Source organism: Cynocephalus volans, chromosome 9 (genome assembly GCF_027409185.1).
Source record: "Cynocephalus volans isolate mCynVol1 chromosome 9, mCynVol1.pri, whole genome shotgun sequence".
NCBI lineage: Eukaryota > Metazoa > Chordata > Mammalia > Dermoptera > Cynocephalidae > Cynocephalus > Cynocephalus volans.
In genome coordinates this window covers 122,790,443-122,806,843 of record NC_084468.1, presented here as the reverse complement: position 1 = coordinate 122,806,843, position 16,401 = coordinate 122,790,443, and the positions used below count along the sequence as shown (strand labels likewise).

The window sequence follows — 16,401 nt, the reverse complement described above, 5'->3', positions numbered from 1 at the left end:
CTTTCCAGTAATCTTGCAAAGCAGGTATTATACTTGCCATTTTACAGACATAGATACTGAGGATAAGAGATTGCAAAATTTTCTCAAGATTACACAACTGGAGAAAGTGACCTGCACCTTGGACTGCTGCTCGTCAGCATCTCCAACAGTACTGCTACGAGTTAGGACAACTGCGATGGAGCCTAGCCAGGGGCACACACGGCAATGTGTTCTTCACGCCAGGAATAAACAGGTCAAGTTCCACCTCTTTCATTTGTCAACGTCACTTCCATCACAGCACACACGCTGGCACAGCACGAAGTGTACAGACCAGTGTCATGACCTGCATGGCATTACCAGAGATATCAAATGAAGATCATGTCTCTCAACCTAATGTGTCTAAATTTACAAGCACCTAGACACAGTGTGACAATACAAATGACCTTGCTTTGCCAGGCAGCAGTCACAGACTAGACAAGAATGTCAAAGTGGTTTCCAGACAAGATTGAGCTGTACCTTCAGTCACGACAGATTTATCTAGAAAATATCTCTGGAAAAGGAAATCCCTCTGTGATAAAAGCTTAGTTTAACACATCATTTGATTGGTGCTCAACTGTTCATTAGCTGGCCCATCATTTCCACAGGCTGGGCTTTTCTAGCATAATGCTCCGAAGTGAAACGTGAAAAAGCAGAAACTAAAAATCTGGTAGTATCCCATCACTAACATTTCTGGGATACGCAAGAAAATGATCGGTTTTTACAGTTATGAATGGAAATATGAAAGCTAAAAAGGAATACTTTGCTGATAGTACCGAGTTCTCTATAGTATATAGGGTTCCACAAACTATAGCCTACAAGCCGAATCTGGCCAGCACTCTGTTTTTGTACTGTCTCTGAGCTAAGAAAGGCTTTTACATATTAAAATAGCTGAAGAAAAAAAAAAATCTTAAGAAGAGTAATAATATTTCATGACATGTGAAAATGATATGAAATTCAAATTTCAGTGTCCATAAATAAAGTGTATGCACTGTATCATCCATAGTTGCTTTCAGAGTACAACACCAGAGTTTTGTAGCTGTGCCAGACATATGGCCCAAAACGCCTAAAATATTTACTAGCTGGCTCTTTACAGAAAAAGTTTGCCAACCCATGCTCAAGGTTATATTAAAATGAAATTGTATAGTCAGTTTGTATATACATCATAAAGCCAATGAAAGATTTTTCAGTCACTTAAAACTGGGGGAAAACAATTTTCATATATAAATTTCCAGAGCCTTGCTTGAATAATTAAGAAATAGGTAGAAAGTTTCTTTTAAAAATCTAAAATAAAATTGTCAGTGCTTTTAATATCTCTATTCCAACTACTCATATTTAAAATAGAAACTGATATGTTCCATCAGTACGTCTAGATCAAGACAGAAGTGGAACATATATTTACTTTTTCTCCTTTCTAAAATCTTTTAGTAATAAAGTGCCCATATTGGAAAACAAGAAAGGATGCCACCAATGAACCAAAAATTTGGGAGAATTCCAGGAAGATAGAAACTGGTTTGAATTAACAGGGAAACCAGAGTGGAGGAAAATGCTGTACAATCCATTAAAAGTAAATATGGTTCTTCTCAAAGGCGCCTCGATAAACTCCAAGCCGAGTCAACAAATAGAAAGGGAAGGAAAGGCTGAAGGGGCAATTGTTAGGTAATCAATTCAAGAATGAAATCTGAAACAGCTGCACTAGTTACACGGCTTACCCTCTCTCACATAAAGGCTGGGAAGTGTGGCTTTTGCCTGCTGGATAGAACCAGAGAATACTCCCAAAGAAAGTGAGTGATATGCCTTTGAAGGGCTCCCAGTGGTAAATGGACCTGAAAGAGAAGCAGCCCAGATCAGGAGCTAATTCTGAATCTCAAAGATATTTCAAAAAAGTGGGGCGAGGGATCCAACAGATTGAAGAATACAGAAGGAAGCCTTCCTTGTTTGGCAAAGGTGGAGGTCTTCAGTCTGCTCCCTTCTCAAGCATTCAACAGGGAAGCCTGGCTGCCCACTCTCCAGATAACCTTCCCTCTTAAAGAGTACACTAACTGCTCTTCTCTTTAGGAGAAGTGCCTGGAGGAGAAACAGGCAGACGTATCTACATATTTATAAAGCTACAGAAGATGTTATAGACACAAAACACAGGCTTCTTTGAAAAAAGGAGCAATTAGAGAAATAGAGAATGTCTAGAAATTTCAAATGAATGCAAAATAGAAATTTTCAGAATATCTCACAAAACAGAGAAGAGATAAAGACATTAAAAAATGAATGAAGAGACATGGAAGACAGATCCATATGGCCATCAATCTATCTAACAGGAGTTTGCAACATGAGAACATGAAGATATAGTGTTCTTGGATTACTGATAAAATAATCCAAGAAACGATATAAAATTATTCTTGTGCTAAAGAATGGTAATGTATTTAGACTGCATAGGCTCAGCAGATGCTGAGACATTTATCCTAATGAAATTTTGAATTCCAAGGATAAGAAAATCAATATTAACAATGATATTTAAAGTTTGGAGACAAAAGATTTTTATTATGGGTATGTGTTGCTTCTGAATTGTTCAAAAATTTAATTAAAAACATCAAGTTGATTATTTCTTAATAAAATTCGAATTTCCAAATGAAATTTTGGAGCCATCTGAAAGAGAAATTCTAGAAATATGCCTCAGCAAATCTATCTGACCTACCAGATTTGCAAGACAAACATTTTCCTTCAGCAGACCTTCAATGATAGTTAACATCCATGAAAGCAAAACAAAAAAAGGAAATAGAAAAGTATTATATCCAAGGTATTATTAGAATCTGCAAAGTAATTTACTTTGGGCCCTGTACTGACAAGGTATTGAGGGTCACAAGCTGCTAGGTTTGATGTCCCCCAAGCCCATCATGTTGGAGCTTAACCCCCAATGTGGTATTTGAAAGGTGGGGCCATTAAGAGCTGACTGGATTGTGAGGACTATGCCCTAATGAGTGGATTAATCCATTCATGTATTAATTGGTTAATGGTTTAATGGGTTATCAGGGAGTAGACTGGGGGCTTTATAAGGAGGGGAAGAATGCATGTGGGAATGTGCTCTTGCTCAGTCATGTGATACCCTATGTTGCCACGGGACTCTATAGAGAGTCCCCACCAAGAAGGTCCTCACTAGTTATGCCCCTTGGACCTTGGGTTTACCAGTCTCTAAAACTATAAGGAATAAAATACATTTTCTTATAAATTACCCAGTTTCAAGTATTCTGTTATAAGCGATAGAAATAAAGGAAATAAATAGAAAACAAAGGAAAGGAAGACAGCAGGGGAGGATATATCAAGACTAAGGGACTTCTCAGACATACTATTGCAACAATTATCACTGTAATCTTAGCTGCAATTTAACTTTTAAGCACTTCTTTTCATGGACTCCTCATACTACTCCAATTCTGAAGATGGAATAAAAGTGGTTTAAATATTTTCTTTTCTGCATACTTCCCCACAATCTAATAGCAATCTCTAACTTTTGGAGGCACAAAAAGTGACACATCAGCAAGAAACTTACAGCAGGTTTCTAAGCATTTAGTTAAAAGGACTCTCCTCACTGGTGTCTACCTGTGTTGTCAGTAAGTGGCTGTCTACCCAGGCTACATGTCAGAATCACCAGATGCTCACTTGCAGATACTAAGATTCAGAAGATCTGAGTGGGGCCTAAGTATTTTTTTGATAGTGTAAAGAGAAAAAAAAATTTTATAGGGACATTAAAATCTGATGGTACTAATTTTCTTCAGCCTTCTTTTCCCTGGGCACTCTTACCCACATCCCTGACATTCTGAATTCATGGTTTCAAGTTTTGCTTTGAGGCCACATATAGCCAAGAGGACAGCTTAGGTTTTCATTTGTGGTCTTATTCCTGTGAGAAGGGTGATTTCCTCCATTCTAAGAATAACAATAAATCCAAAATATCTTTGCTGCTCTCCATGGAAGTCCAGGTGGGTTTACTATGGCACCGAGCACCCATGAACATCATCCATCAAATTTCTAAGTATTTATTGAAGTATGAATATCATCATTTAAGTAGCTATCAAGGTCCTATAAATTCTGATTCATCAGAAGAATGACTCCTAACAGCAAATACAGATGCTGTGAGTCTCCCTTCTGCCTCCTTCTCCTTCCAAGAAACCAGAATATAATTGCCTCACTTCTTTTAGTAAACATCACAGAAACCTCCTTGATTATATTCATCCACATACCCCCCTCAATAAGGTGTACGACTTCATGGATACACTTCCATCACAATGTTAGTCTCAAGTTTGTCCTCACTGAACTTTTATAAATATGCCAATTCCTGTTCTTACTTAAAACCTGCTTTTGGCTGGTCCAAATGCAGTGGAGTTTACAACTAATTGATCACAAGCAGTTGTATAGATTTCTTTATTCCTTCTCCATTCCCACTGCTTCACTTGACTAGCCTAAAACAAACAAACAAACAAAACCCTGCTTTTGTTGGGGTACATGTTCTTTCTCAGGGGTCTCCTGAATTGCCTTAGGCCCCAAGTGCAAAGATCTTAACACTCTTCCAGAATCCTCTCCAGGGTTTCTCAAACTTCCCAGGAATAAGTACCTTTGGAAAGGAGGGAAGAGCTCATAAAATACTGCCCAAACTTTCCAAAAAGAATCACCTGGGGCACTTGTTAAATACAAACTTACTAGACTTCTCTTCAGGTTCAAGTAGACAAGTAAAAGAACCGTATTTTAACAAGCATCCCGGATGATTCTGGAAGTACCTCTTTTCCACTGTTCACCACTCCTCCCTCACCTACCGCCTTCTTCAAGCATTATATGGTCTTCTCTCTACCACCACCCTCCTTTCACCTATTCAAAGTTTTTTTCTGACAAATCCAGCCACACTGATTTCTCTTTCTTCTCAAATTCCCCGGCAATTAGTCATGTGGCACAATGTAATGTTTGGCCTTCTAAGTGTACTGGTGTCCAATAAAGCTTGTGATAAACTGCTATCAATTTATGTTATTTGTGTTTTTCTAGGTAAAGTCTAGTGTTAGACGGTGAGCAAGGTTAAATGATTTGCGAATGTTCATATATTAGTGTGTTGAATGTGATTCTGCAGCCATGGTTATTAATTCAAAAGCCCCCAATAGTTCACTGTATCTAAACTGTTACCACTAAACGCTGCAGGAAAATGATACCTTTGTTCTCCCACAAGGAAAGCAATTTATTCTGCAGAAGCTTGATAATTACAAGCTTTCCCATTTCTCCTCTCTCAGTAGCTGCTTATTCACACAGTTAAGGGACATACTAAATAAAGCCACCTCATCAAATGAGCTGGTATTTGCCTTTAAAATTGTACCAAGAAAAAAGCAACGTGTTCTAGTGGTGGTGAACAGTAATGCAGCCAACTTTTCAGTATCTAAGGGGAAGAATCTGGAGGAAAGCATTTATAAACCCACAGATAACTCCCAACTGCATTTCATGCTGTACAGTAACCGTGGCAACTGCTGCCTCTTTACGGGGGCTGCTATCCTTGCTTGAGAAAAGGAAGCAAAACACTGAGATCATCTCCAAGGCCCCTTTTAAATTCTAACAACCTAGAATTTGATAACTCCAAAGGGACTGCAATCATCTTCCCAGTAACCTCCTTTTGTCAAAGGGCACAAGTTAGATAGGAACTGATTGTCAAGTGGGGGCAAGTGCCGGGACTCACTACTCCCCCTCATGAAAGACTCTGGAAGGATGAAGAGCTTTTGGCTCCTTCAAGGCTTCTCTGACATGTGGGTGCCAGATGTCCAAATTCTGGGTCATATAAGAATAATCTGAAGTTTTATTATTATTGTTACTGTGTTCAGTAATGTGGAATCCGGGGCCACCATTCGCATTTCTGATTTAATAGGCCTACAGTAGGATCCAAGAATCTGCATTGTTAAAAAGCATCTAATGCTGGTTCTACGCTATTTGGGAAACACTGCCCATTTTGCGAAGTGCCTCTTCTCTCACCCTTCCTTATCCATGCCTCATGCCATTCCCCATTTGCTCCTGCTTTTCCAAAACAAAATGCTTGATACTGTGTTCCGATCCTAACCACACTTCAAGGCCCAGCCCAAATGCCAACCAGGTTCAAGAAACCTAAAAGGATCACCAGTGCTGAAAGGCACTTCCAGCTCTGTTGCACCTTGGGCCATCTGCAAATCTTTAAGAGAATAAAAAGTATTTCATTTCATTAAATAACCATTTCTTTGTTTGCACATCTCATCTCTTACTGGGCAATAAACTCCTTAAGGAGAGACTAAAGCTCACATTTTTTTTTTACGTCCTATAATAAAGCACCTACAGTGTGTGAGACATTCTGTAAAGACCTTCGTGAATGAATGAGTGATCAAGCAATGAATGAATGAATGCATGCACATGAAGCTAAAACTGCATGAAACAGGATACTGCCTAGACTTGGTAGTAACTGTCTACAATGGTTAAGGAGCAGAGACAGCTGTTCAGGAAGAGAATCCCCCTTCCAGACCAGACCAGACCCCACAACCCGGCAGCCCCAGGCTTCTCATTCATTCCGTGCGGTCTCTAGGTGGCGGCCGCGCGTTTGCTGCCGCGGCATTCTCCGCCCGGAACCGTCGTGTACTCACCTGTTCTGGAGCACGACCTCGCGGCGCCCGAGACCGCCGAGGCCGCCGTCAGGAGCCGGGAGGACGCTGGCCGGGGGGCAGCCGCGGGCGGGGACCACTGGCGGCGCAGGCCGGGGGCGGGCAGGAGGCGCAGGCCGGGCGCGTCCCTCTGCAGCAGGGCGGAGCAGAGCCGCCGCGGGCTCTGATACATGCCGGGCGCCGCCGTCACAACCGCCGCGGCCTCTTGCGCGCGGGAGGAGCGGAGCCCAGCCGAGTCTGAGGCCGGCGAATCGAGGAGACTGTCGGGGCGGATGCTCCCAGGCACCTTCTCACCCAGCCCAGGCCCTGGGGCGAGTCTGGGCGGCCAAGCCCAAGAGAGAGACCCAGGAGCTCGGCGGCTGCGGCGGCGACGGCACAGTCTGCCGCGGGCTGGCGAGAGCTGAAAGGTAACCGGCGAGCGCCGCGCGCTGACAAAGCGGGCGCTACCAAGCGGGAGCGAGGGGGGGAACCGGGGGACCCGACCCGGCTCGACCGGGCTGGGGTTCCTAGACCTGGGGTAACACTACTTTCAAGGAAAAGGGGATTTATGCTGTTACAAAGGGTGGAGGCTGTAGGAGGTCTAAAGTAAAAGTATCCCTTGGAGAGTGGTTTTAAAAAAATAAGCCTCCCCTTCCGGTGGCTAGAATGGGAGCACCCCCAGGCTGGGAATCCCGAGACAGTTCCAGGGCTGTGGCCCAGGAGACACGTGTGTGTCCCAGTGCGCGTGGGTGAGTGAATACAGCGAAGAGTCTACCTCCGACCCTTCGGCGGGGGCGGGGTGTGTTGCGTTAAACGAAATTAAGCACGGTAAGACACCGACTGTGTGCGAGGGCGACGGTGACTGAAACGACGTCCCTTTCCCCAAGGATGTTATACTCGGGCAAAGGAGGCACGAGAAATCAGATTATAAAGTTCTACATGGTAGATTAAGATCCGTGTCACAAGATGCCGAAAGACTGGTTATAGAGATTACAGTAGGCCCGGGGTCTCTAGAAGGTTTATTAGAAGAACTGGCATTTGAGTTGGGCCGTCACGCGAAGGTCTAGAATTTACACATGTGGAATTTGGGAGGGGGTAGTGGTGATTTATACATGAAGAAAGCAAATAGGAAAGCAGAAAAGCCCAGGGTGTATTTGGGGAAACAACTCTTCTTATGTAAGTTGGAAGTTGAAGAGTAAAGTGATGCTTGGATAGGTTATATTGGGGAAGGCAGAGCTTATACTAGACTTAATTTGGTAGGTATAGGTGAGCTGTTGATGTTTTGTGAGCTGCGTAGGGATATGGTCAGGGTTGTGCTTTAATTGGACGTCAAGTGTCCAGGAAAAAGCAGGAGAAAGGAGACCAGCTGAGAGGAGAGACTGCACCAGGTTTATGGTACTGGAAAGAGAAATCTCAGGCAGATTGGGCAGGAAGTGATCATTAACCAGGAATGGTAGTGGGGTGAGGAGGAGGAAAAACTCAAGACTGGATTCCTCTCTGAATGACTTGAGTTAGAAATGTGTTTTGTTGGTTTTCCCATGATTTTGCTGATTTCCCTGTCTTGTGGAGTTGGACGCTTTTTTATCACCAAGGATATTTAAAATATCTTTCAGACCTGGGTTATATGTCTAACACCCAGCGGGTGTGGATGAATCAGCTGGCACAAGTTGATCACAACTTCTGGCAGACGAGCTCCTTGGTAAGTCATTAAACCCTCTTAGTCTCAGTTTCCTTATTTATAAAACAGAATCATACCTTAGTTGTTAGGTGAAATAAAAGGTAATAATAAAATTAGCCCATAAAAAGTGTTTTGCAAATATAGCAGAATGTTGATTTAGAAGTAGGTGGTGGATATATGAGTATTCAGTTACAATTCTTTTTCTTTTCTGTATGTTTGGAGATAGTCATAATTCTTTTTCTTTTCCATTTATTTGGAGATAGTCATAATAATATGTTTGGAAAAGGTGCTTTGGAAAATGAAAAGTACTGTTCAAATGTAAACTGTCATTATTAAAAGGGATTCAAAGAGCTATCAGTGGGTCACTAATATTATTTTCATAAGATATTAAACACTGTCTGCTTTAAGCAATCAGAAAAATAGACATTAAAACTGATTCACTTCAAAAATTCATTTAGTAAACATTTGTTGAGTATATATTATGTGCCAGGCTGTATGTTAGGGCATACAAAAATGAATTGAACAAAATATATTCACAGTTGAGTGGGTGAGACATACTATAAACATAAATACTTGTAATTAATTATCTGATAATAAATACTGAGTCATGATATGGACAAAATATTGTGGAAACAGAGAAGAGGAAATACAGTACTTTGCCTGGAGAGGCTTTTTGAACAAGCTGACTTCCAAGTGCAAAAGAATCAGGAAGGATATCCACAGAGGAGACAACATTAAGGTGAAGAAAGAAGGTACTTGCTTCCAAGAACAGCAAGTACTACACTTTGATAAGGCTTTAGTGCAGGCTGCCCATAGGGAGTGTCAGGAAATGAGGTAGAAGCTGTGGGCAAGAACTGAAGCGTGAAGGGTCTTGAGAGGAGTTTGGATTTTGTCCTGCTGGTTTTGTTTTTGGCAGCTGTCCAATACAGGGATTGAACCCTGGACCTTGGTATTATAAGCACCACGCTCTAATCAACTGAGTTAACTGGTCAGCCCCTTATCCTGTAGGTTCTGAGGACCCCCTGAAAGGCTAACCAGATAGGTTGCTCTATCAGGATTGCAGTTTTGAAAGATCGTCCTGTCAGCAGTGTGGTAGATGGATCAGACTGGGGAAAAATAAGAACGGTGCAGATGAGGAAGAGTATATACTTCATCAGGATCTCTGGAGGAGGGGCAGGGCACGCATACTTACTTAAAAAGAATACTTCGCAGGTGATTCTAATGCATATTCCCCTTCCCCCCTCAATGCCACCTCCCAAACAAATAAATTGGGTCCAGTGATGGTGGGAAGGAGACAGATTTAAGAGCTATGAAGGAGACAGAAACCACGGGGTTGAATGACAGATTGAATTTAGGGGCTGAGGGAGGAGAGAGCGGAATTTAGGGATGACTTGGTGACTGGTGGATAATGGAACCAAATAGGGAAACAGATGGAGACACCGCTTTCAGGTGAAGATACTGAGTTAATATTAGAACATATAATTGTGATGTGCCCATGGAACATGGAGGTGAAGTCACTTCGCAGGCAATTGAAACTATGGACCTGGAGTTCATAGTAGGGTCAGGACCAAACACCTTTGGGGGTTCAGTAGTTGAAAATGTGGATAATGAGCTCAGTCACAGTAAGATTGTAAAAGTGTTGAAGATGAAAATCCTGTGAAACAAGTATCTTTAAGGAATTGGCAGAAGGGAAAGAGATTTGCCTCCAAGAAGTCAAGGTGGGAAATGAATCCCTTGGATGTGGTAATTAGAAGGCCATTTTTAACCTCAGTGTGAATAGTTTTGGGGGTGGGTGTGGGGTGGGTGTAAACCAGATTGCACTGGTTAATTGGGCTGAAAGGAAGGAACAATGGAATAAGGAACCAACTGATTTTCTTTTTCTTTTAAGCAACCTCAAAATATTCACAAGTTGAGAAGGAGCCAATGAAGACAGAAGTTGTAGTTATTCTGCTAACATTAAGCCTTTCAGTTTGACCCTGCTGTTTGCCCAGAATTTCCACTAATTCCTTTGCACAGCCCATTGACTTTTCCTAACTTCCTCTGTCCAAAGTGAAGCTATATAAAAATAATACACACACGGTCTTGAAATGTATATTTCTTTCTTACCATGTGCATTAGTCAGCTTGGGCTGCCATAATAAAATTCCACAGACTGCGTGGCTTAAGCCACAGAAATTTCTCACAGTTCTTCCTGGCTTGCAGATGACGTTCCTCTCGCTGCAGTCCTTACACAGCCTTTCCTCTGAGCAGCAGAGAGGAAGGGAGAGGGACAGAGGGGGAAGTGGAGAGGAAGGAGGAAGGGTAGAGAGAGAAAGAGAGAAAAGATCTTCCTCTTACAAGGCCACCAGTTTGGTTGGACGAGGGCCATTTATCTAATTCATCCTTATGACCTAATTACTTCCTAAAGGACCTGTCTCCAAATACAGTCACATTGGGGGTTTGGGCTTTAACATATGAATTTGGGGAGGACACAGTTCAGTCCATAGTACTGTCAGAGGCTGGGAATATGTCAGTTGATGACTAGTCAAAACAGAAAGAACTCTCATTCTATCACTCTAAATTATTCTTCAGTTTTTAATAACTAAAGTGGTACTGTCTTTAGCATATTTAAAAACACAGGAAAATCTCGATTGCTTTCACTAGGTTTTTATAGTTAAAGAAATTCATTCAAAATTCCATTGTTAGGTTTGGCCAGTTAGCTCACTTGGTTAGAGCTCATGCTGCTAACATTAAGGGCAAGGGTTCAGATCTTCTTACTGGCCAGCCGCCAAAAAAGAAAAAAAAAAAAACTCTGGTGTTTTTTCATTCGTTATATCCTTTTTTCTCAGAAGATAACACTTTTTTGGGTGTGTTTTTAGAGGATCATCAGGTATCCTGGTAGCCATGAGACTGTGTCTCTCAGATCTCCTACTGCAACAGCGGTAGTAGCTTTGGTCTGTCACCTGTCACTATCACCATCACCACTGTGGAGCCCAGGCCATGACTGAGCATGTCAGGGATAGGGACACTAAGGCAGGACAGTTCCTGTGAGATGTGGGACCTGTCTGAGGAGTGAATTTGGCTTGAGAACTCCACGATGGCCTTTCTGAACTCTCTTAATACTGTGCTGCCACCTAAGGTCATTCTTTCTACTATGAGTCCAACATGTCCCCCAAAAGTTCATGTATTGGAAACTTAATCTCCACTGTAAGTGTTAAGAAGGTGGGAAATCCAATTATGGTATTGAAAGGTATGGCCTTTAAGAAGTGATTAGTTTGTAAGGACTGTGCCCTTGTGACTGCATTGATCCCTTCATGGAGTAATGGGCATGGTTGTGATGGCTTTGAAAGGAGAGCAAGTGAGAAGGTTAACACTCTTGCTCGGGCCATTCTCACCATGTGACATTCTGTGTGGCTATAGAGAGTCACCACCAAGAGCAAGGCCCTCACCAGGTATGCTCCCTGGACCTTAGACTTCCCATCCTCCAAAACTGTAAGAAATAAGTTTCATTTCTTTATACATTACCCAGTTTCAGGTATTCTGTTATAAGCAACAGAAACGGACTAATATACCTCCCTTCACTCTCTCCCTTCATCCTTGCTCAGACCAGTTTTGTAGAATGAAAATTCTCTCAGCCTCCATGCTCTGTCCCCAGTTTCCTTCACAGGCGTTGTGCCTAATAAATCCCTTGCACCTAAGGAAGCTGGCTTCCCAAATATCACCAACAAGATGAAGCTGAGTTTACTGCTCACCACTGTATGGGAGAATGCTGTAGATTGGATGCCCCCTCAACCTCATTGAGGCTTCATCCCCACTGTAACCACTGAGGTGGGAAATCCTATTATGGTAATTGAAAGGAGCCTGGGAAGACTTTGGGTTTTGGATGATAGATTTAAAACAGTTGAAAAAATGGCAGTTAGCTCCAAATAAAAAGTGCACAAGAGGTAAGTACATAAAGCATTATTTTAAAAGAACATTTATAGTGTTATTGAAATCCTCCAAGCTTTAAGAGAAATGACAGTTAGTATAGTTTATGGGTTAGAAATTGTTTTAAGCTGAAAGGAAACCTGAAATAACAGTTACGTAAATGAGAGAGAACTTTCTTTCTTATGTAAAATAGGGTGGCGGGGCTGGCTGGTTAGCTCAGTTGGTTAGAGCATGTTGCCTATAACACCAAGGTCCAGGCTTCCATCCCTGTACTAGCCAGCTGCCAAAAAAAAAAAAAAAAAGGTGTGGCGTGGAGACAGGCATTCCAGGGTTGGTGTGATGTCTCCATGTCACAGAGATTCTGACTCATATTTTTCTGCTCTTTCATCCATTGAGCAGAATTTCCATCCTTGAGTTTACCTCACTGTATAAGATGATTGTTGTAACCATCATGTCAACATTTTAGGCAGAAAGCAGTAGGAATAAGGGGGAAAAAAAGTGACTACACTAGTTATTCACATTTCAAAGAGCTTTTCTAGAGGGACTTCCAACAATATCCACATATATCTTGTTAGTCATCTGGCCATGTCTGTCCATAAGGGAGATTGGAAATACGGTCTTCTAGGTGAGCAAACTTCCTTCAGGGAAGCAAAAAAAATCTTAAGATATTACTTGCCAATCGAATGGCAATTAATTACCTAATGCCAGCTTATCTAACTACAGGTAAGAGATTAGATGGGCAGCTAGCAGTTTCTGCTAAATATCAGAACAAGGAATGCAGCTTTTATATCTGAAGTAATCATGTGATAAATGATTCAGGCTTAAATTGTGTCATGATAAATTATACCAAAGCATAAGATGGATACAGGAACACATTCATTTGACAGTTCTGTTGCAACCTGCTATTGGATTTTGCCATTTTGTAGTTGGGACTTGAGAAAGAAAGTAGCTCAGAACAATCTAAGAAATGCGATGTCTGCTAAACTTAACAGACCCAGAGAGATATGAGCATAGGGCTTCAGCCAGGTCTCCCACACCCTTGTTTGGGATAATTGCTACATTGCATGTTTTGGCAACTGTTTTAGGACTAGTGCATTTCCAACAGGTATAAACTGCACAAATGTCACCACATCACCCTTGTATGGTACAAAGTGCAGTGTAGAGCCAATCAGTAACTCATGTTATTTTAGTGAACCAATGTAAATTTATGGTAAACAACTTTGGAACTGTTCTTTTAAGATTCTCCTTTAAATATTACTGATTTCTCTTTTGTCCTCTGGGGAGCATTGTTCAAGGCAACTTGAATCTGTGTTTATAGGGTTACAATCCTAAAATTTAGTCCAAATAAAACTCTTTGTTTTACATTTCTGCCTCAGTTTCTTTTAGATTGTCAGACTGACAAAAACAATGATTAAAAAACAAACTTATCTATTGCATTTGTTCCTCAAACAAATATTTGAATATTTCATATGAATATCTCATAGGTGCTTGGGATATATTTCAAGGTTCCTGCCCTTGTGGAGCTTATATTTCAGCAGGGATATACAGACAATAAAGAATGAATAAATAAATATTTCAGTGATGAAGACACAACTTATAAACTTCAGGTCAATATAAATATAATTTGGCACAATTTTTGAAAAAATGATTTGAGACAGTCATATCTTTTGGTTCATTAATTTTACTTTTTAGGAATCAGACTCTATCCAAGGAAATAGACCTAAATACCAAAAAGCTTTCTATGTAAAGATATTAATCTTTTTCCTATTTCCTAAGATAGAGGAAAACTGGAAGCAGTCTATATTTTCAGTGATAGGGTAATAGTAAATAAACAATGATACCTCCACTAGCATTAAATGATGTTTATAAAAACTAAATAGTGACATGGGGAAATGCTTGTAATATAATGTTAAGTGAAGGAAAAAAACAGGATGCAAAGTTACTGGAAGAAAATACTCCGAAATGTTGATAGTGATTATCTTTGAAGGCTGAGCCTTTTTTTTCCTACTTGGATACATTTTTCTAATTTTCTTGATTGGTCATCCATAAACTGTTTAAAAATAAGAAGATGACACAACCACTAGAAGCTTGATTTACTATTCTAGTGTGAACAGTAGTTAATCAACTTCCATGTACACTAACCTCACATCTTTTCTTTGCTTGCATACAAAGATCTGATAAAGACATTTCATAATTGGCTCTAATAACCATCTAAGTAAATTGAAATTACATCAGATTTTGACTGCTTGGCCATATAGGGGAAAAGAAAAGCAGTACTTCTTCCACTCACTGGGTATTAGTCTGTTTCTGTTGCTTATAACAAAATACCTGAACTGGGTGATTTGTAAGAAAATGAATTTTATTGCTTATAGTTTTGGAAACTGGGAAGTCCAAATTCCAGGGAACACATCTGGATCTAGTCACCTGGTGAGGTGACTCTACAGCGGATGGTGGAGCAGAGAGAGACTCTCATGTGCTCGCCTTTTAACGCTCTCAGAACCATGCCCATGACCACCACTATTAATCCATTCACTAGTCATGGTCTTCAGAATCTAATCACTTCTTCAAGGCCCCACCTTTCGATTACCATAATAGGGTTTCCCACCCTAAACAATTACGGTGGGGATTAAGCTTCAGCCACTTTGGGGGGCCATTCAATTCACTGTACAGTGGTAGAATGGAAGCTCTTTTAGTGTCACAAGGAAGGACCTTTAGAGATCATCTGCCAAATCTTTTTTATTAAGAAATGAGAAAACTGAGACCCATAGAGTAAGGCTGTTAGTAGTAGCTAGGCAGTGATTAGAAGTTAGGTTTCCTGACTTTCCTGGGAACCAAGCCTCTAGAATCAAACCAGATCCTCCTGATTCAATCCCCAGTAATGGCTGTAATTAAACAAGCAAACAACAAGAAACAACAACAACAACAACCTGAGATTGCTGATGGTAAGGGGAAACAATGAAAAGTTGTCAACTAGATATTTGGACAATATCTGAAATTATAAACAGAGACTATATGGATTCTTTTTAACAGCTTTATCAAGATGTAATTCATATACCATACAATGTACCAATTTAGAGTGTATTATTTAATGTTTTAATTTACATTAGAAGAGTTCATCACGACGATTTTAAAACACTTTCATCACACTAAAAAGAAGCCTTATAGATTCTCTATTTCTCCCCAAACCCCCCATCACTGGGCAACCACAAACCTACTTTCTTTCTCTGTAAGATTGATCTATTATGGACATTTCATATAAGCAGAGTCATGCAATATATGGTCTTTTGTGCCTGGCTTCTTTACTTAGCAAAATGTTTTCAAGATTTATTCATGTAGTACGAATCAGTATTTATTCCTTTTTATAGCCAAATAATATTCTACTCTTGGATATACCATGTTATTTATCTGTTAATCAGTTGATGGACATTTGGGTTGTTTCTACTTTTTGGTTATTATGAATAAGCTTCTGCGAACATTTGTATACAAATTTTCATGTGGATGTATGCCTTCGCTTCTTTTGGATATTGTAGGGGCAGAAAGGGGGTCATCCCTTTCCTCCCCATTGTAAAGGGTTAGTCTGACACTCCTATAACAAAAAACAGGTTAACAAGAGAAAAGCCTAACAAATTTATTACATGTACACATGTGCACAGAAGTCATACAAAACATAAACTCAAAGAGGGATCAGATGGTTGAGGCTTAAATGCCCTCTTTATAGGGGAGAGGAGAATGGGGGAATGAGTAGGTTGAGTGCTCAAACAATAGTAAGTGATTGTGTTTGGGAAGGTGAGGGGCGGAACAGCACAGGGTCTTATTATGCAGACAATTCCCCCAAATAATCTCTAGGAGCTGCCCTCAGAAGAGATGAAGTCTGTCTGGGCACAGTGAGACTCCAGTTGTTTCTCTTCTGTGGGTTGGTTTTTCTAGGTTATTTGATGAGATTCCTAGGGAGGGGGTCTTAAGACAACTGCAGATCTTTTGGAAAGAAGCTTTCTTAGGTAAGGAAATTTCGGAGAGAGTCCCTCCTTACACTTGAAGTGGGGTGGGGATAAGACAAGGTTAGAAGGAACTTGATTCTGAAGCAGTTTCTAAGGCCTCTCAGCGTGTCAAAATGCCAGTCTTTGGGGTTTCACTTTCTTTTTTTTTTTTTTCCCCTTAATTTTATTTTGTCAATATACAATGTGGT

At 40.7% G+C, this 16,401-nt stretch overlaps 1 protein-coding gene and 1 pseudogene across 1 annotated transcript in view; one reads left to right on the top strand and one right to left on the bottom strand.

Moving 5' to 3' along the window:
- NOCT (nocturnin) overlaps positions 1-7,022 on the bottom strand; it is a 30,645-nt gene extending 23,623 nt beyond the window's left edge. Inside the window, exon 1 of the mRNA XM_063108633.1 lies at positions 6,636-7,022. Coding sequence (XP_062964703.1) covers positions 6,636-6,825 — 190 coding nt within the window. The 5' untranslated portion in view covers positions 6,826-7,022. The remainder of the gene's footprint in view (positions 1-6,635) is intronic.
- A 351-nt stretch (positions 7,023-7,373) lies between these two features.
- The window catches only part of LOC134386252 (large ribosomal subunit protein uL23-like), a 42,789-nt pseudogene continuing 33,761 nt past the window's right edge, over positions 7,374-16,401 (top strand).